This window comes from Kryptolebias marmoratus, linkage group LG21 (genome assembly GCF_001649575.2).
Source record: "Kryptolebias marmoratus isolate JLee-2015 linkage group LG21, ASM164957v2, whole genome shotgun sequence".
Taxonomy (NCBI): Eukaryota; Metazoa; Chordata; class Actinopteri; order Cyprinodontiformes; family Rivulidae; genus Kryptolebias; species Kryptolebias marmoratus.
Genome location: NC_051450.1, coordinates 15,681,209 through 15,699,024, shown reverse-complemented (window position 1 = coordinate 15,699,024; position 17,816 = coordinate 15,681,209). Strand labels below are relative to the sequence as shown.

Here is a 17,816-nt window from a genome sequence, read left to right as displayed (position 1 = left end):
GACATCAGAAAATCAACACTACATTTTTAAACAGTGTTTGAAGCTAAATGTGACAAAATTTAGGCATGAATTTTTAGCAGAAGCTAAATGTGACAAAATTTAGGCATGAATTTTTAGCAGAAGCTAAATGTGACAAAATTTAGGCATGAATTTGTAGCAGAAGCTAAATGTGACAAAATTTAGGCATGAATTTTTAGCACAAGCTCCTTTACAAATGGCGCCCCATACTCCTCAGGCTCGTTCTGACTACCAGCGGCGTGTGGCAGAGGCCGACATGTTGGAGAGTAGCATCACCCAGGCCCTGGCTCAGGCTGCAGCGAAGGAAGGACGAGCCTACAAGGAGCTCACGGAGAACGTGGGAGACTTTTCCGACCACCCGGGCTTGTTTACAGGCGAGACTTCACCTGCAGATGTGAACAAACTCTATAGATAGGTTGATACCGGCTACACTTTTGTTGTAACTTTCCCCCATTATGTTTGTGCGTTCAGTCAAATCGGCCTTCTGGTGTCCTGATGAAGACCTTCTCCGGAGGAACAACCTGATCTCTCCGAGGGACTACCTGCCCACACAGAAACCACGATCACGCGCACCGGCTGCAGGTACCTGACGTTCGCCAATGACAGGTACGCTTCGATTCGACCCTCTTTTCTTGACGTCTTTCTCGTCAGTTAAATCCAGCCTGGTGAAACCCACCTTGGCCTACGTCACGCACACGTCCCGGGACCTCCAGGATGGCGGGCTGGCACCGAACCCAAAGAGGACGATGTTGGAGACGGGCGGATTGGACGTTAGCCTCACGTTCGATTCCAGCTCAGACATCCAGACGACCAGGGGAACCCCCGAAGAGGTAACTGGGTGTTAGCTTTCACCGTTCCTGAGTTTTACCAATACAGGTAAAGGAGGTTTTTATTGTTGTGACTCATGAATGAGTAGTTAAAAGACTTAATGAGCAACAGAAGCAACGCAAAACCAAAAAAAAAGCAATAATGAGGAGTGAAAGAGGAGGATTTGATTGCATGAGTACAATAACTGAAATCCAGCTATTATATTCCACGTTTCAGAAGCCGAACCGGATCAAATCCAGGCCAAAGCGGTCGGATCCCTCCCTACGCGGCCCACGCTTCCTCCCCGCGCTTGCACATCAGGGCCCCAAAGCGAGGCCGAAGCGCGAGAGGAAAGCCTCCGAGGACCCAAGGTACGGCGGTGACACGGGCACGGACGCGAGTCGTCACGCGAGGCACAAAAACAGGTCGCCGCACGCACACAACGCCGGCTGATGAAATACAAAAGGCTCGGGTCAGACGATCCTTCTTCAATATTGACATGAAACGTGAGCGTCCATTTTTGGCGCAGAGCGAACAGCTGTACACCTGTCGGGGCCAAAGAAATATGCGTAAGCTGATAGCTTGCGTTTTACAAAATCATCCCTGAGCCGGGCAGGTGAAATCCATTTCACACTGGAGCCGCCACATTGTGTCCTTCTGAGCAGATTAGTATCCATTACACAAACAATGTCAGGAAAAAGCTGTCTGAATGCTGAACATGCCGCAGCGTTTTGTCACCTTCGTCATCGCTTCCTGTGACTTCATTTTCATTTTCAGACGCAGAACATGGAGATTATTTCGTCTCTTCTTTGTTTGGTTCCAGTTCTGTAGATTTCTTATTCCAGAATTAGTTAGAAATCTATTCTAAATCGATTTGGCTACGGCCCAGTTGCTGTTGATTCATGTCTGATTTGCTTCTAGGTGTTTTTATTTCATGCCAGAGGTATGAAGCCTGAGACAACTTTTCTCGCCTTGTTTCCTTCCTAAAAGAAACAGCCCCGCCGATGAGCGTGCCCCGGTGTTCCAGGCGAAGCCCCAAGTCATTATTTTCTCTGACTACGCCGTGGGACAAGTCTATGAGGTTCGACGCAACAAAACAGCACTTGGAATAATAAAAAAAGGCCGCACAGTGACACGCCTCGTTCTTGTCTTAGTCTACGCTGGAGCTGACGAACGTGACGAATGCAAGCTGTCACGTCCGAGTCGTCCCTCCTGCAACGCCGTACTTCTCCATCGGCCTGGGTGAGTCCCCCCCCATCCAGTAATTTGCGGCGTCAGAGTAGGGTGTGAGCGTGAGGTAAGGCCCCTCGCGCAAGCAGGTGCACCTTGAGTCGTGGCACGCCGGGTTTTTTATGGTGAAACGTTCGTCCATGTGATCCCCGTCCGCAGGGCGATTTCCTGGCGACGGTGGCGTCGTCGCCCCGGGGCTGAGCTGCAGGTACACGCTGCGTTTCACTCCCGACTCCTTGGGGAACTACGAGGACTTCGTCGTGGTGGAGAGCCCGGCCGCGCCCCAGCTCCTGGTGCCCGTAGAGGCGTGGCGACCCCCTCCGATACTGACCTGTAAGTCTCGCCGCGAGCTTTTTTTCTTCTTAAACGCACGTCGAAGAACTTTGCCTGCAACCCTCTCTCTCTCTCTCTCTTTCTCTGCTTGCCATGCAGTACCGAGAGTTCTGGACTGCGGGAACTGTCTGGTCGGAGGAGTGAAGTTTGTCGAGTTTCGGTGCCAAAATGTCGGCCTCAGCTCTGGGAGTTTTTACGTCGCCCCCAAGGACCAGTGGCCAAACTCCAACCTTAGGGTAAAACTCATAAAAAACACATGAATCTACATGAATTAAAAGATACCTATAACTATTAATTATCTGCTTTTTCTTTTTGTCATCCAGTCTGTGTCCAGGACATACTTTTCTGAGCAGCCACCCTTTGCAGTGGGTCCCTCCCTGCTGGTGCTGCAGCCAGGAGAGGTCGCTGCTGTGGAGGTGAGAGAAATGCTATATAAATATTCCTGTTACCTGTTCTGTCTGAGAGGATTAAAAGCAGAACTACTGCCATCTTGAAGTTATCTTTCATTAGTTTCAGAACCGGTTGAAAAGCCTTTGCAGTTCCCTTCTGTCATAAAGGCCGTGTGTTTTGCATGCCTGCGTGCGTGCGTGTTTGTCGCTTCGCAGGTGGTTTTCTTTCCAACCGCTGCAGAGAAGAGCCGCCGGCTTTTTACTGTCGTCTGCGACAACTGCCAGGTCAAAGACATTTCCATCGAAGGCGAGTAGCATCTGCCCCCCCCCGGCGCACCTGTTTCGACCCCGGTGAGCACTCGACTGACGTCTGTGTGGTCTCGCAGGCGAAGGCCACATTGCTGCTCCGGAGCTCGTGCGCGTCTCGGGGCAGAACGAGCCTCTGCAGGTCGGGGAGGTTCACGACCTCACCGCGGGGCACTTTGTCCGCTTCGGCCCGTGCAGCCCTCACTCTGTGCAGCGGAAAACACTCGTCGTCAGGAACAACATGTAAGCTTTACGTCATCGCTGCGCGTCGTGATTCTGAAATAGAAACGGAGAGAAAATTTCCTCTACGAGGTCAAAAAAAAAAAAAAATACCACAAGTTTCTCCTCCTGAAGCCACTTGGAGCTGCCCTTCTACTGGCAAATCATGAAGCCCAATCTGCATCCCGTCCTCCCCGGGGAGGCCCCTGAATCCTCGCACATCCACTTCCACCCGGCGGCAGACGACGTTTTCCACATCAGCCCCGCGTCAGGCGTCCTGGGTCCCGGTCAGGACCATGAATTCCACCTAACCTTCAGTCCAAAAGAGGTGAGAGCCACAGAGTTACACGAAGCACGGATCAGGATGTCTTTAAAACAAATCTATAAGGTTTGTGTATTTTTTTTTAAGTTGGAGGATTATCACAGCGTCTGTCACCTGGTGCTGATAGACGTCCCCCAGCTGCTGCCAGAACCCAGCGAGAGCAGGTCCGATCCTTTATCCGCCCCGTCGGCAGAACTGCAAGCCGTTAAGCTCGATACTAGACAGGGTTTTTACATTTTCTTTTGCAAATATAGTTTCCTTCAGCTTCTACAGACTGGCTACAAGGTGAGAGACGTGGTCACCATGGAGATCGAGGTCAAAGGGTCAACAGAGCCGTACCACATCCTCCTGGAGCCCTACGCTGTGGTGATACCTGGAGAGATTTCGATGGGCGCAGCCATCCGCAGGCCGTTCAAGGTGGTTTTAGACACTTCTTCCTTGTGAATTATTTGTATTAAATGTTTTCCTCAGTTTTCTAATTCCTAATGATTCTTTCTTTGCGTTGTCTCGTGTTGTAGATGTGGAACCACAGTAAACAGTTTGCCTCGTTTCAGTGGGAAAAGTTAGAAAACAGCTGCTACACAATGGAAGTGGAGCCATCTGCTGGCCGAATAGGTGTGCTGCACAACAGCGGCCTTTTTATGGCGTTTTTGTGGCACATTTATTTGCATTTCACTGCCGTTTTTTTTTTTTAAATTGTTATTCTTTGGTTCCAGAAGAGAACGAGTGCTTTGATTTTGACCTGATTTTGACTGGAAGGAAACCAGAAAAGGTTGAGACCGCCCTGATTTGCAACATCCAGCATCACCACCAACCTGTTATTTTGCCTGTGGAAGTCTCTTTCAAAGTAAGACCTAAGATTATTATCTCTGCTTTAATATTTTCTTGATCTGATGTTGATTTTTTTTTTTGTCCTAAACAGGGTCCTACAGTGACAGTCAGTGTGCCCAGTGTGGACTTTGGGCTGGTGAGGTTTGGGAATCAGGCTCGGACCAGCCTGCTCCTCACCAATACCACCCAGCTGGAGTCCTTCTGGACGCTGGAGGAGAAGCTCCATCAACCGCAGGATCATCGAGACACACAGGTACCGTGACAACGTCTGATAAACAACGGAGCCACTGCTACAGCAGGTTAGCGTTCCCGTCTTCAGTCAGTAATCTGCATTGGCGCTTAGATCTTCGTGGAGCCGCAGAGAGGTGCGCTGCCGCCCCTGGCCTCCTGCGACGTGGAGCTGGTGTTCAGGCCACGTTTCTGCCAGCAGCTCGAAACGGAGCTGGAGCTGACGGTGGAGGATGGGACAGGCTGGTGAGTAAGGACGCCAACACGAGACCCGTGCTTCTTTTCTGTCACTCGCGGCCATAAGCAGTTTCATTGACTGTCAGTGGTCGTGTTCGTCTCTGTTTCTGGCAGCCACGTGTGGGTGCGAGCAGATGTGCAGTCTCCTCGAGTGTGCTTCCTAAACTCCGAGCTGGTCCTCTCCGAACTTTACTTCGGCGTTCCCGCGAAAGGCAGCGTAACGCTTTTCAACCAGACTCTGCTGCCGTCACGCTTCAGCTGGGCGGTACGCAGGCCTCCTTCTAACGTCCTGCTCCACACAGTCCCTCTCATCTGAACGCTTTGCCATTCGTAATCTATTTCAAGCTGCTCTGGGTGCGTACGGTCAGTTACGGTGATGTAAGTTTTGGCGTTTTTAACCATCAGGCTGAGCTCCGGGGTAAACAGGCTCCGCTGTGTGCAGCCAGCTTTGAGCCCTCCTCTGGGACCCTGGGACCTAATGAAAGCACAGAGATCACAGTGAACCTCACCGCCCACGCAGATGTGAGTGCAAGCCTTCACGCTAGGCTGCTTTTCATCAAGGTGACAGGAAGGAGCGATTAGAAGGCGAAGTGTTTCGCTTTGATGTTTATCTTTTTGCTTGTTTTTTTTTTAATATTTTCAGTCGGAGCTGACCGAGGTGGCTGCTCTCTGTGACGTTCAGGGAATGAACTTGCCTCTCGTTCTGGCCATTTTGGCTTCCCAACCCAAGAAGCTCTGCGTGTCCTACTCGCTGCCCAGCGACGGGTAAAGCTTAAAGTTTCACAGTTTCACACAACTAACTATTGTCCCCTAAAACCGTTGTCCTGCTTCGCCTCTAGTCCCCTGCGACATGATCACAACCCTTCAGCTCTGGCGCTCGACTTTGGCGACGTAACTTTAAAGAGAGCCGTGACCAAACAGCTTCTCATAACCAATCAAACGGCTATCCCTGCCCCTTTTACCATCGAGGCGGAATACTTTACCTGCCACGTCTTAACGCCAGAGAAAAGGTGAGGCAGCCGGCTCTCACCGACCTGAACGTTTGAATTAAACCAGCTTTGCCTAACACGGTCTGCCCCTCGGTCCCAGATCTGCTCGCCACGACAAGCCGCTTCACTCGTCGCAAGCAGAGAAAGCAGAAGCCAAAGCGCGCGAAGGTATGACTTTCGTAACACATTCGGTCGCAAGGGGCTTCGGCGCGGCTGGCGGGGCTGATTTTTTTTCTTCTGCTGTCAGAGTTTGTGCGCAGCCTTCTGGCTGATGGAAAAGGTGCCGCGTTTCGCGTCCTGCCGGAGTCGGGGCTCCTGGGACCGTTTGAGACCCTGACTGTGGATGTGACCGCCTACAACGACATGTGGGGGGAATACACAGATCACCTCGTGTGCAAGGTGTGATTTCTAATGTAATGCAGCTCAACCATCGGGGAAATCCTTACTGCTCTTTGTGTGACGATTTGATCAGAATCGTCCCTCCGCTGCAGGTTGGGGAGCTCGAACCAGTTGGTGTTTTGATGATGATGACAGTGAAAGGGTGTCCTCTTTACTTCCAAATGACGGGCCCAGCAGCAGACGACCAGTTCCAGGGACCCGTCATACAGTCCGTTGCGCAGGTTTCCTGCACATTTCTCATGTTTGTTGACTTGAATGATGACGTTTGATCTTTTGGTTCAACGTCCGTGTTAGTTTTGGCGCTCGCATGTCCGGAGGGGACGCGGTTTCCCGACTCCTCCGCATCAACAACCCGACCATGTTCGGTGAGTTAGTGTGTCGGTAATAAAACCTATATTTCTCCCCTCATGTCTGTTAAAAACATATCTTCTACAGCTGTAAATGATCGCGTTTGTTTCTTTCTGCGGCAGACATTCGCATGGACTGGGAGACCTACAACACAGACCAGAACGACCGTAAGCTGGTGGATGTTCTGGTGTCGTACGGGGAGCACTTCCCACTGAAAGACGCTGATGGCAACGAGCTCCTCGGCGGGGCGCCGGGGCTCTTCGGTGAAACAATGCGGGAGAGACGCCGCACACCGCCATCCGACGGAACAAGTGCGACTGTGAGCGTCGTTAACGCCGCGACTCAGAAACACGCGTGTTCTTTTCTCCCCCGCCTCAAACTGAGTTTTCTTCTATCGATTTCAGGATGTGGCCAAGAGGGAGTTTGTAACCGAGGATGAACGTGAGGAGAGGGAGGAAAGTTGCCTTTGTCGTCCTCCTGCGAAGAAAAACCTCATCTCTGTCCACATCAGACCTCATCTGGGCGACCTGTCAGATTCCCCGTACTGTGTCACGCCCCGGCAAACAGTAAAACACTTCGCTCGTGTTGCACTTCTTCAGCGGTACCCCTACCCTCGCACGGCTAACGGTGCGTTTTGTTTACGCTCAAATCTTGAGGTGATCCCGGCAAAGAGCAGCGGGAATGTCCGCGTGTCTTTCACCCCTCTGACCCTCTCCCCGTCTGACGGCGTGTCTACATGTGCGGGGCTGGCGCTGGGATTCATGAGCCTGGACTCGGAGGTAATGCGCTCGGTGCACGGAACGGTGTGCTTCAGTATTAAATCATAGAGAACAGGAAATAAAAACTGCGCTGTTTGTGTGTGTATGTGTTTGTGTGTTGCAGACGGCTGTTTGTATCCCAGGTAAAGTCAGAAGGGCACGGGGTTTGGATTTAGAGCCTGTCAGAGTGGATCTACAAGCAGCCGTTCAGCCTGTCGTGTAAGTAGTGACGTCCACCAGAGTTCCACCATAAATTTATGTTTCCTAAATTAAAACAAGCTGAGGTTGGGCAAAAAGCTACTCGAAGGGTGGCCTGATCAGGTTGCATTTGGCTGCAGGCTGTTGGTGCAGATGGATGAGTACGATGGGGTGCTGGAGTTTAACGCCTCCGCCGGTGATTTACTGAGAGCAGAATCGGACGAGGAGGTCGGGAACTCCACTGCAGCTCATACATGATGCATTTCATCTCAAGGCTTCTCGGCATTCCCCACGTCTTTTCTTTGTTGCTTTGCTCCGCAGCCGGTGGCTCGCGAGTTCGCCGTCCAGCGGAGCGTTCGGTTAATGAACGCCACAGAGACGCCTTTACGCTTCAGACTGGAGACTCAGCCTCCGTTTTCAGTGCTCAAGCCTCAGGCCAGTCTGGTGCTTCATCCTCATCGGGCCATGCAGGTGAGATCGGGAGAGTCAGCATCCAGTTTATTGTATGAGGGACTTTTTGTATTCAGCTGTTGCTTCCTGTAAATCCCAGGTGAAACTGGCTTTCCACTGTTCTCTGCGTCTTCTGGACCACACGGACCAGGCCGAGGGGGGCGTGTCTCCTGGAGCGAGGCTGATCCACACTGAGAGCGGTCAGGAGAAGCTGAGGTTCCAGCAAAACCTCCTGATCCACTACAGCAACAGCAGCCCGCAGGTCATATAACTTCTCAAACGAGCGTCAGCTGCTCGTTCCTGTAACATGTGTTAAAAATGCTTTTTTTCTGTTCAGACAGTGCCTCTGAGTGCCTACCTGGATCTGCCCGCTCTGAGTCTCTCCGCTGACTCCCTCAGCTTTGGGTTTTGTTACGTCGGGCAAACACAAACCAGGGAAATCGACCTCCACAGCCACGGAGCCCACACCTACTGGAAAGCACTGACGAGTAATAACCTTCACGCGTATCAGAAACAGTTTCAAACCAGTAAGGTGTTAGTCAGGATTGTATATTAACTGCTTGTCGGCTATGATTGGCTCTCTCTTTGTGTTTAGAGGCAGATGAAGGAGACCCTCGTGTGTTTAGAGTCACGCCAGACTCTGGGCTGCTCAGACCCGAAAAGCCTCCCGGGGTCACCTGTAGCCAGCGTCTGCAGGTCAGCTTCACTCCCAGGTAGCTGTCAGCGGCGCGACACACGAGCGACAAATCCACAGAGAATGTCCATGTGTCCCAGATGTCCGTGTGTGTGTGTGTGTGTGTGTGTGTTTCAGTGGGGACGGAGAGTTCAAGGCCGTGGTGGTTTTCCAGTCTCCTCTGGTGAAGACCCCCCTCACTCTGCAGCTCCAGGGTTCGGGATCCTCCGATGGGGTGTTACTGACCATAAAGCACCACAGGGAGATTCCACTCACCACCGAACATGTTGCCACTTTGTAGGAACGGAAATAAATCTTTCACGGCCTTTAAGTCGAGCCATTTTGTCGTTTTATGTACAATTTTGGTCTTTTGCTCACAAACGCGCCGCTTCAACCTGTCATGTAGGAGTTCAGGCTCTTCTAGATTTGGGTAAGAAGGATTCAAAAGCATTTTAGCACTTTAGGTTATTTTTAAATGGTCCAAAAATATCAGACGCGCTAACTGACAGGAAGTTAATGAGTTACACTTTAACTCTCTGGTGGATTAGAGAAACTTTCCCAACTTTTACCCAATGATTAAGAAAATAAAGCTGTTGTGTCAAGAAGAATGTGATGTATGATACGCTACATGTACAACACGATATATGACAAGCTGGTGTGGCTTTTTAGTCATTTAGGACACGGTGAATCCAAGGTTTTTATTATCGCCACAGGCTTAAAAATCCAAACGCCCTGCAGTGTGTTTAGAAAAGACCGCATCCGTTTTCTATCAAACGGGTTTCTGAGAAAAGAACGAGCGTTTCCGCCGTATTTCTAAACTTGCTGATCACCTGCCCACCCGAGGCCTCATTGATTTTCAAAAAGCCAATACCAGCTGCGCTTCCTCCTCCTCCCCCGAGGGATAGATGGATTTTTACAAGAAGCCTCATTTAGCTGAGCGTGAAGACAAAAAGACAACAGCTTGAGAGATAAGCGCCAGAAAGCCAACGTTTCCCCCTCCCAGCACATCCATCTTACAGGCCGGTTCCAAAAGCTGCAGGGAAATCAAAGGTTGGGTTTAATTCCCTCGAAACGTGCGTCTAGGACCGCAACAAAACCAGAGGCTTATCAGCAGACGGGGGACACGTACGCAACAACCAGCGGCAGAGTGCTGTTTTGTTTTTGAAGACAGGCAACAAGCAGAATATTAATCTCTGCGCCGCTCGCGTACGAGTGGAAACACCTGATTTACTCAGCGTGAAAACACAATTTGTCACCCAGCGCTGACAGCGAAGACATCCTCCTTTTCTTCTGGGACCGTCGAGCCTCTCTTTAAGATTCTCAGCTGATGAAGCAAAAATCACTGAGGCTCACACACACACATTTTGCTCATAACAGCTGTAGTTTAGCAGTACAGACATCTGCAGTGACTCCAAATCCACAGAGGAATTCAAACGTCCAATTAAAATTCACGGCACTCGAGCGGGCCTCAACAGAACAAGGACACGTCTGATCACAATGAAGCGCCGCTGCGAAGGGCTAACACGAAGCGGGTGACGTCGGGCTAAAAAGCAGCCCGAGTGGTAATTAACCCAATCATCGGGTTAGTGGAGGAGGACAAAACGGCCCCATTGTACGTTTTCTTTTCAAACACGGTGGCCAAGGAGTGAGTTAATATCCCCTGTGAGAAGCACTTACTGCTAGAGAGGGAACAATGTGGCATAAAAGAGGTGGCGTCCTGTCGCAGAAACGTAGAAAAACACGCACACGAGTGACTGCTGGTGCTTCCCGAACGCTAGCACGAACAAGCTAACTCGAATAGCACGCCGAAGGTGCTTCCTGCCAAGTTTGGAGTCTGTCACGAAAAGAAAAAGGTTACCCTGAACCACGTCAAACCGGCGCAGTCCGGAAGAGTTCACTCCCCAGATATATTAAATGCATTTCTTTTGAAACGCGGGTCCACGCTCAACGTAAACAAAAGCACATGGCTGCGACCATGTGGAAGCTTGAGGCATGACTGAGCTGATTGTAGTAGAGTACCGGTTTGTTTGACCTATTTTCTGTAAGTAAACGAAAGGTAGTCTGGTCACAAGAATATGCTTACAAGGTTTTCATTTAAATACACTTTAATACAAATACGCATTAAATACACTTTAATTTTCAATTTGAGGAAAATGTTGCAGATTTTGTGCCCCGCTTTATGAGTTTTTCTTCAGCACATGGCTTGTTTTGTATTTTTTCCTCAACAACAGACTGATCTCAGGCTGTCGGCCTGTAAGCGGCTCAGACCTTTTAACGACAGAACGCGTTCACGTCGCGTTTGAAGTACAACTTCCTGTTTCTCCTCTCCTTCTTTGCAGCAATGTCCTCCTCCACATTTGCCTTTCTTTTAAAATTAAAAACAGTTGGCAAAAGGTCCTGTTGTATTTTTTTGTTTATTTTGGCGTGAAGCTAGTCCGCCACAGTAACGAGGGTCGGAGCGGTGCGTCTCTTCGAAGTGGTCCGAACACAAGTTTTGATAGCAATTCCCACATCGGAGGAGGGTTTTTATCTTTCGGGAAGCCAAAAAATGAAACTCCAGTGGTATTTTCTTACCTGTTCGAACGATTAATTCCAACAAACTGAACTATATTGTGCCGGTATTCATCCACTCACTGATGAACTGCTGAATGCTGTGAACCTCGGCGGCTCTGCGGACGTCACACATCCGGGGGGGAAAAAGCCAAAAACACCCGAGTGGTTACTTCAATGCTCGGTATTAAAAAAAATATAGTGTAATTTATATATTTGCATATTTTATGCTTTTCTTTTAGCTGATGTTGGCTTCGAAACACTCTTTTAGCTCAGCTTTTATTGGAGCAGCTGCAGTGACGCGTAGAAGCCACACGGGGGCGGTGCTCCCTCCACGTTGACGTCGCTGCCATGACAACGCAGGACCGGACAGCGTCACCACTTCCTGGAGCTCACGTTGTTGTTTTTTTTTTTTCTTCTTTTTCTTCTGCTGACATCAGAGGCGCAGCTCCCAGAGAGAGAAAGAGAGAGAGAGAAAAAACTCGTTTCTTGTAGTGTGTGTGTTGAGGCAAACCGAGCGCTGGTCGGGAAAACTTTAACTCCGCCGACCCGTCGGAGTTATTTCGTCTCGTGCACCGTTAAAAAAACAAGAAGAAGAAGAGGAGCTCTTTTTTCCTGCCTTGTCCGCGGTGTTTCTGCGCCCTTTGGTGCTGTCTGAGCGCAGTTTCCGGATCTCAGCTCTCTGCTGTTGGGATTACTCGCTCTTCGTCTGTGTTGGGATTTTTCTTTTTTCTTTCGCGGCTCGAAAACTTCACACGAAAAGCAGCCGCGGCCACAACATGGACGCGCTCATTCGACAAGGTAATGTAACCTCTCTGATATGTAAAAAAATCCTAATAGTTGTAATAATCTGGGTTGTGTGGTGGTGTTTGCACTGGCAGCAGCTCCTGCAAGTGGAAACTGTTACTTTAAAGGCCTCGGAGCAGCTTTTACAGGAATGAGTTTGAACTTTTTTCTCTTTCTGGGTCCACTTCTCGCTGGATTAAAGGTTTGGGGCCTGCCTGTCAGAGAGTGTTTCTTGCTCAAAGTGCTGCTTTTTTTTTTGCTTGTTTTTAGGAACCTTCAGCAGCTGCAGACTGCATGTCTGGGGCTTTGAGTGATTTCTGGAAAGTTGTGATCATCATCTTGAGCTTGAGGACCTATTTTTTGCTCTCGTTTCCGTTTTTTTTTTTTTTTTTTTGTTGTTGTCAGTCCAAGATCTCTGTGATTCACAGTGGTCAGTTAAACACACACACACACACACACACACATCCCTGCTTCAAACATGATCCAGTTTTTCCATCCTGTCTGCCTTTCTACTTGCTTGCGATTTTCCAAACATTTGGATTTACATCGAACGTTTTCTTACATTCAAAGCTTCTAACCCCCCCAAGGTGGAATATTTAAGGTGCTTATTGCAAATTGTGACATCAAACACGAAGAGGGGTTACCCTGAACTGGATCAGTATCAAACACTTTAGGTTTCCAGAGATGCAGTCCTGGAATGTGGGTACGCGCTCAATGTAAACAAAGCACTTTTATGCACTCAACAGCAAGCACTGATGCGTCAAAGCTACAGCTCTCCCCTGGACGTCGTCCTGTTTTTCCGGTCGTTTCGGCTCGTTTTTTTTTTGCAGGTGAACAGCGAGGGCCTTTAATCGGGTCAGGGCGTCAAGCTGTTCGGTCGAGGAAACCCTCGTGAAGCGGACGTGCCGGGCTCGCCACCGGCATCGGGCCTTTTGGTGGATTTACGGCGCCTAATGACTGTTAATCGCCCGTTCTAGTGATAATATTTACAACCGGGGGCGGATGTGAGCCCCGGCTCTGTCACGTGTTTGGGAGTGTGTGTGTGTGTGTGTGTGTGTGTGTGTGTGGGGGGGGGTTACATTTACAGCATGCCGGGAACGCAGAAGCTCGCCGGCTCTCCAGGCGCTCCCAGACCGGAGGCTTTCGCTGGTCAAAGTTTACAGTGAGTCACACGGAGAGAATGTCCTGCGTTCTCTCCAAAGTTTGTCCAAGACGTTGCCCAGAAGAGTTCGGAGGAAAGCAAAGGCAAACATCTGGCGTTTAGGTGGGAGACAAATGTCCCCCGACTGCAGCCTTCTTCCCGCATTCAGTCAGAAAACTTAGACTTTAAATAAACAATAATTCGCTGATAAGGAAAGACGGGTTTCACTCGAGGCCTTTTTTGTGTCAAAGCAGGCTTCGAGACAAACGGGAAGTTTGCAGGGGCACAGCTGGGTCCAAAACTGGATTTTTGACTTGATTTTTTATGTTTGGATTCTGGTTTGGGAATCGAGTCGATGGCCAAACGCCAGTCGGGCTGCAGGAGTTGATGCCGTGGTCCAATCAGGGGGGGTGGGACCTCTAGGTCAACCGTCTAAAGTCACCAGTTGAGTTCTTCCAGCAACAGAGGACCCGTCCCCCCCCTCCTTCCTGTCTCGATGGAGCTTCGTCTTCTCGGCCCGCCAATGGAGCCCGAGGCTGCGAGGACAGCCTGGTGGGCGACATGTAGGCAGACACACAGAGAGAGAGAGGACAAGTGTGTGTACACAGTCAGGAAACACACCCCGACAAGGACAAACAAGTTGTCTCATCCGGAGCCGACCGTGCGTCCCCCTGCGGGTTTATAGACGAAGAAAAGAAGACGAGGCCGAGGTTTCGCTTTGAGATTAGGACGGTTCTGGGTTTCCCTTGGAGCTCAGCTGAAGTTACGCAAAGAAACTCACCGTGGAAACATACGGCTTACTTTACAGATTGCACAGATTCTCCCCCTCCCTCCACGTCAAGACATCATGCTGATGAGCGGAGTAGGTGTATCGTAGATGAACGCCTAGCCAGCTATTTTTAGCCAGCGCCGTGTGGTTGATAATAATTGCAGACGAATTAACTTAACTTTGACTTGTTCTTCATGTTCGCCATCGGGAATGTAAAGCTCGGTGCGCTGAGTCTTCCTTTATTTGCTCGGCTGAAAAATATCTATCTTTTGTCACCGTTTTCGCAATAAAATCCATCTCCGCAGAGTTTTAGGTGCTCCGTTTGAGGCGAAGCCAACGTATCAACCAGTTTGCGTCCCATAAGTGGGTTCACAGTGAGCGCCGTGGTTCAGCTCGGTTCCTCTAGGCGTGATTCATCTCATGACTCATTCATGCTGGGAGGGATTCTAGTCGGGCTTAAGTCAGAGTTTGAGCAACCGTTCGATGAACTCCCTAATGAACTGTTTAAAGTGCAAACCCTCCGTCGAGTCTAGTCCGCCAAACCGGAAGGGTTCGCTTTCAGGTTGACCTGAAGGTGCTCCGCTGGGATAGCGGCGCTGAACGTTTGCGACCCCCCGGGAAAAGTGGCGGGACAGTTCCGAAGTGGGATTGTGTGGAGCATATACGAGCAGTCAGTGTCTTACCTACAGGAGACGATGTCGTTGCGATATCATTTTTTTTCTGTCGTTTCGGCCAAAATTAGCAGCTCGATGCAAAACTCGTGTTGTTTTTAGGGATGATAAAAAAATGTTGTTTGCTTGAAAATGTGGAGATCTGCTTTGATTTTGTTCCGGCTTGGATTAGCCGTTAGCTCGTCGATCTTAAAGGCTTTCGGTGCCATTGTTCCTTCTCTCGGTGAGCTGCAGGAGTGAAAGCCGAGGCTAAGATAAATGAGCAAAGTGGTGTGTAATGACCTCATTAGGCTGATTAGTGACTAAGAGGACGTACTGTGTTGTCCCACTTCCCAGAATAGGCCCGAACAAACGCTCTGACTCATTCGAGGTGGTCACTCTGCGTTTTTTGGCCTGAAATCAGCCTCGTGGACACCCCCCACCCGCCGCCGCTGCTGACCTTTTCAACGGGAGCGAGTCGCCCAAATAGCTGTGGCGTTCTGATCGCCCTTCACTTCCTGTCTGAGAGTCAGACAGGTTCGTGAGGCGTTTTATTTTGGACGTTTGGATGTTTCCGTTCGCTCAGTCTCAACGGCCTACCGCTGTTTTTGATCACAAGCAGGCTTTTCTTTGAATCCTTAAATCTTCTGAAAAGAAGTTAACTGTCAAAGTCGTGTTTTTTTTTTTTACAGTTGGCTCTAATGAAAACCAGACCTCCTTTTAGCCCGCGGGGGGACCGCTATCTCCGCCCGCCTCGGCGGTTCACTGGGTGGTAGAAAGCCCGATGACGCTTAAGAGCTCGACACCCCCCCCCCTCCCTTGCGAGGCGTCGATTTGCTCTGGGACGCCGCAGAAGTGACGCCAGGGGCGAGGCCGTTCGGCGATCAGGCCACCGGGCAGCCGGCGAGCGCTCCCGACGACGTTCCTCCTCTGGAAAAGCGGGGAGTTCCTCTCGGAGAGCGATTCCAGCGTCACGCTGTTTACTTCGCTTCCAGGGGTGATGCAAAAGAGCTGAAAGAGGTTAGTGTGCGGCTCGCGAGCCCGTACGTGCTGACCCACATCGCCTCGGCTGCAACAAAAATCCAGAGTTTGGCTCAACTTTGTTGGGAGTTTTTAAAATTCCATTTGATTTAAAAAAAGAGGCCTCTGCCTGTGAAACATTCGCCAGCCGGGTGATTTTTATCCATCGGAGCACTGCTGGCTGCTCGAAGCGTTCGCTGGGTTTTGCTTTCACCCGGCAGAGATGGAGGGGGCGACTTCCAGTGCGGCGGCTCGTGTGAGGCGACTTCCAGTGCGGCGGCTCGTGTTGGAGGACTGGGCCGCCGATCAGTGGGCGCCCCTCGCCTGGCGCCAGGCTGGGCAGAGGGGCGAAGCAGATGGGCCATCTGCTGACTTGCTGGCTGGTGTAGGACAGAGGCTTAAGTGTGTGTGTGTGTGGCATGGACAGACTGGACGGCAAGGTGTTGGAAGACCACCTGTCATGTGGCTGTTCCTCATCTCTTTCATGGCGACGAGCCCGATGGCAAGAAAAATGGCGGTGCAGCCTGAGCTTTTTATCACGTTTAATCTCGGCTCGTTTCACTTTCGTCTTTTTTATTCATTTGAAGTTTTAGCCTTGTTGTCGTTGAGCCTTTTTTTTTTTTTTTTTTTACCAGATCTGTGCTCTCCTACAAGTTGCTCTCGCGGCCATTTTTCTTGCTCTCTGTCCAAAAAGTTGTCCGGCCGACACAAACGGCGAAAGCACTTTGTGTCGGAGTACGTCTTTGTTTGGACGTGAGGGGGAAAACAAAAACATGGAGATCACCAGGCACAACATTCTACAAAACACAAGAAAAAAAAGGCATTCAACATTTAAAAAAAACGTAGTTTTGGTTTTAATGTTGCATTCAGTGAAATAACGCCCGGTTGACTTCCTGACAGAACTGCAGATCGATCTTATCTGCAGGACACCGAACCCAACTTTGTCTTCGAAACGTTCGTCTGTGTCTGACTGACCTTCTGAAGAAACTATTTCTTTTTTTTTTCCCAATGTTTTGTTAACTTTATTCTGAAATTGTTGACGCAGACTGGCGAACCTCTGCCCATCTTTACTTCTGACACATTCAGCTTCTCTAAAAGGGTCTTTTTAAACCCGGTCCTCTCACTGACCTGTTCCCAGTTAACCTAATTAGTCAAAAAAATTCTCATTTTTCCCTAAAAGTGGTATAACTTCTTAGTTTCAGCATTTAAAGTGTGTACTATGCTCCACTATGAATAAGCTGTTTTTATAAAGTTTACAAACCAATAATTCTGTTTTTATTTACATTTTACACAACAGCCCATCTTTGTCGGAATCGCGATTTTCACTTAAATTTGTCTTATTTTTAGTTTTTGACTGACAGTCAACCTCGTCTGCCTCTTTTACGAGCTCGTCGTCAGTCGTCGTTTGGCAATTAATCTCCAAAAAGTCCTGTGTCGGCCGTCGTGGCTGCTGGGACGCTGGAGCTGGGGTTCTGGGTCGGGCGTAAGCAGTGAGTTCTCCACCGTAGAGACCTGTAAGGACGAAGACACGACGCTTCCACGTTAACACATCGAAAAATCAATGCAGGAACGATGAAACGAAGAGGAATCCTCGGCACGGACCGTCGTTTGTCATGATTGGTTGGTTTCATTTGCCGTTTCTCTGTTGCGGGTGCTGCGTTATCAACATGAATAACAGCCTCTCCTCCCCCTGATGTTCTCTGTGTTTAAACATGCCTTTCAAAATAAGAGACCACAAAGAATACAACTCACCATAACGCTGAATCAGTGGAACTCTGAGCCTGTTTCTCAGTAACCAGACGGTCCCATCTAGGGCTTCCAGAGACGTTTGATTTTTACTCGTTTTGCTGCTTGTGGGTTTGTTTTTAGCGGTAACGGATCACCTGATCTAGATAAGCGTTTTGACCAAACAAGAGTGAGTAGACGATTGTACGATCTTTAGTACATCGTCAACACGTTCTAGTCCTTCAGGATCTAATACTATCCTGTCACTCACCCCTACTTCAAATCTGTTTTACGACTAACTCTCAGCTACGACCACACCAAATTTTAGCACGATATCTGTAAAACTGACAAAATATTAGCCCCTTTCTTCTTCTTTTTGTTAAGGTCAGTCGTATGTGGTCAGTTGAGCTGATCGGCTCTAAGTTCCGTTAAAGTTCGTC

General features: G+C 49.6%; 2 protein-coding genes across 4 annotated transcripts in view; both read left to right on the top strand.

The window, feature by feature from the left end:
- The window catches only part of dlec1 (DLEC1 cilia and flagella associated protein), a 10,726-nt gene extending 1,018 nt beyond the window's left edge, over window positions 1-9,708 (top strand). Inside the window, exons 3-38 of one of the 3 annotated variants that reach the window (XM_037973257.1) lie at window positions 236-392; window positions 490-600; window positions 670-848; window positions 1,063-1,196; window positions 1,816-1,906; window positions 1,980-2,067; window positions 2,215-2,388; window positions 2,488-2,624; window positions 2,712-2,804; window positions 2,994-3,084; window positions 3,164-3,326; window positions 3,438-3,630; window positions 3,712-3,788; window positions 3,879-4,041; window positions 4,143-4,239; window positions 4,344-4,471; window positions 4,547-4,708; window positions 4,799-4,929; window positions 5,035-5,185; window positions 5,326-5,442; window positions 5,564-5,685; window positions 5,760-5,930; window positions 6,010-6,077; window positions 6,157-6,308; window positions 6,401-6,516; window positions 6,603-6,673; window positions 6,779-6,975; window positions 7,061-7,222; window positions 7,313-7,435; window positions 7,539-7,633; window positions 7,753-7,840; window positions 7,934-8,083; window positions 8,163-8,324; window positions 8,400-8,550; window positions 8,658-8,775; window positions 8,874-9,708. In XM_037973257.1, the coding sequence (XP_037829185.1) occupies window positions 236-392; window positions 490-600; window positions 670-848; window positions 1,063-1,196; window positions 1,816-1,906; window positions 1,980-2,067; window positions 2,215-2,388; window positions 2,488-2,624; window positions 2,712-2,804; window positions 2,994-3,084; window positions 3,164-3,326; window positions 3,438-3,630; window positions 3,712-3,788; window positions 3,879-4,041; window positions 4,143-4,239; window positions 4,344-4,471; window positions 4,547-4,708; window positions 4,799-4,929; window positions 5,035-5,185; window positions 5,326-5,442; window positions 5,564-5,685; window positions 5,760-5,930; window positions 6,010-6,077; window positions 6,157-6,308; window positions 6,401-6,516; window positions 6,603-6,673; window positions 6,779-6,975; window positions 7,061-7,222; window positions 7,313-7,435; window positions 7,539-7,633; window positions 7,753-7,840; window positions 7,934-8,083; window positions 8,163-8,324; window positions 8,400-8,550; window positions 8,658-8,775; window positions 8,874-9,036 (4,746 nt within the window). In that variant the 3' untranslated portion in view covers window positions 9,037-9,708. Of the gene's footprint in view, window positions 1-235; window positions 393-489; window positions 601-669; window positions 849-1,062; window positions 1,197-1,815; window positions 1,907-1,979; window positions 2,068-2,214; window positions 2,389-2,487; window positions 2,625-2,711; window positions 2,805-2,993; window positions 3,085-3,163; window positions 3,327-3,437; window positions 3,631-3,711; window positions 3,789-3,878; window positions 4,042-4,142; window positions 4,240-4,340; window positions 4,472-4,546; window positions 4,709-4,798; window positions 4,930-5,034; window positions 5,186-5,325; window positions 5,443-5,563; window positions 5,686-5,759; window positions 5,931-6,009; window positions 6,078-6,156; window positions 6,309-6,400; window positions 6,517-6,602; window positions 6,674-6,778; window positions 6,976-7,060; window positions 7,223-7,312; window positions 7,436-7,538; window positions 7,634-7,752; window positions 7,841-7,933; window positions 8,084-8,162; window positions 8,325-8,399; window positions 8,551-8,657; window positions 8,776-8,873 lie in introns of all 3 variants that reach the window. The other 2 variants (XM_017406433.3, XM_037973258.1) reach the window with 2 other exon arrangements.
- Window positions 9,709-11,720: 2,012 nt separating this feature from the next.
- The window catches only part of map3k22 (mitogen-activated protein kinase kinase kinase 22), a 29,293-nt gene continuing 23,197 nt past the window's right edge, over window positions 11,721-17,816 (top strand). The window contains exon 1 of the mRNA XM_017406427.3: window positions 11,721-12,086. The gene's annotated coding sequence lies outside the window, so the exon portion shown is untranslated. The remainder of the gene's footprint in view (window positions 12,087-17,816) is intronic.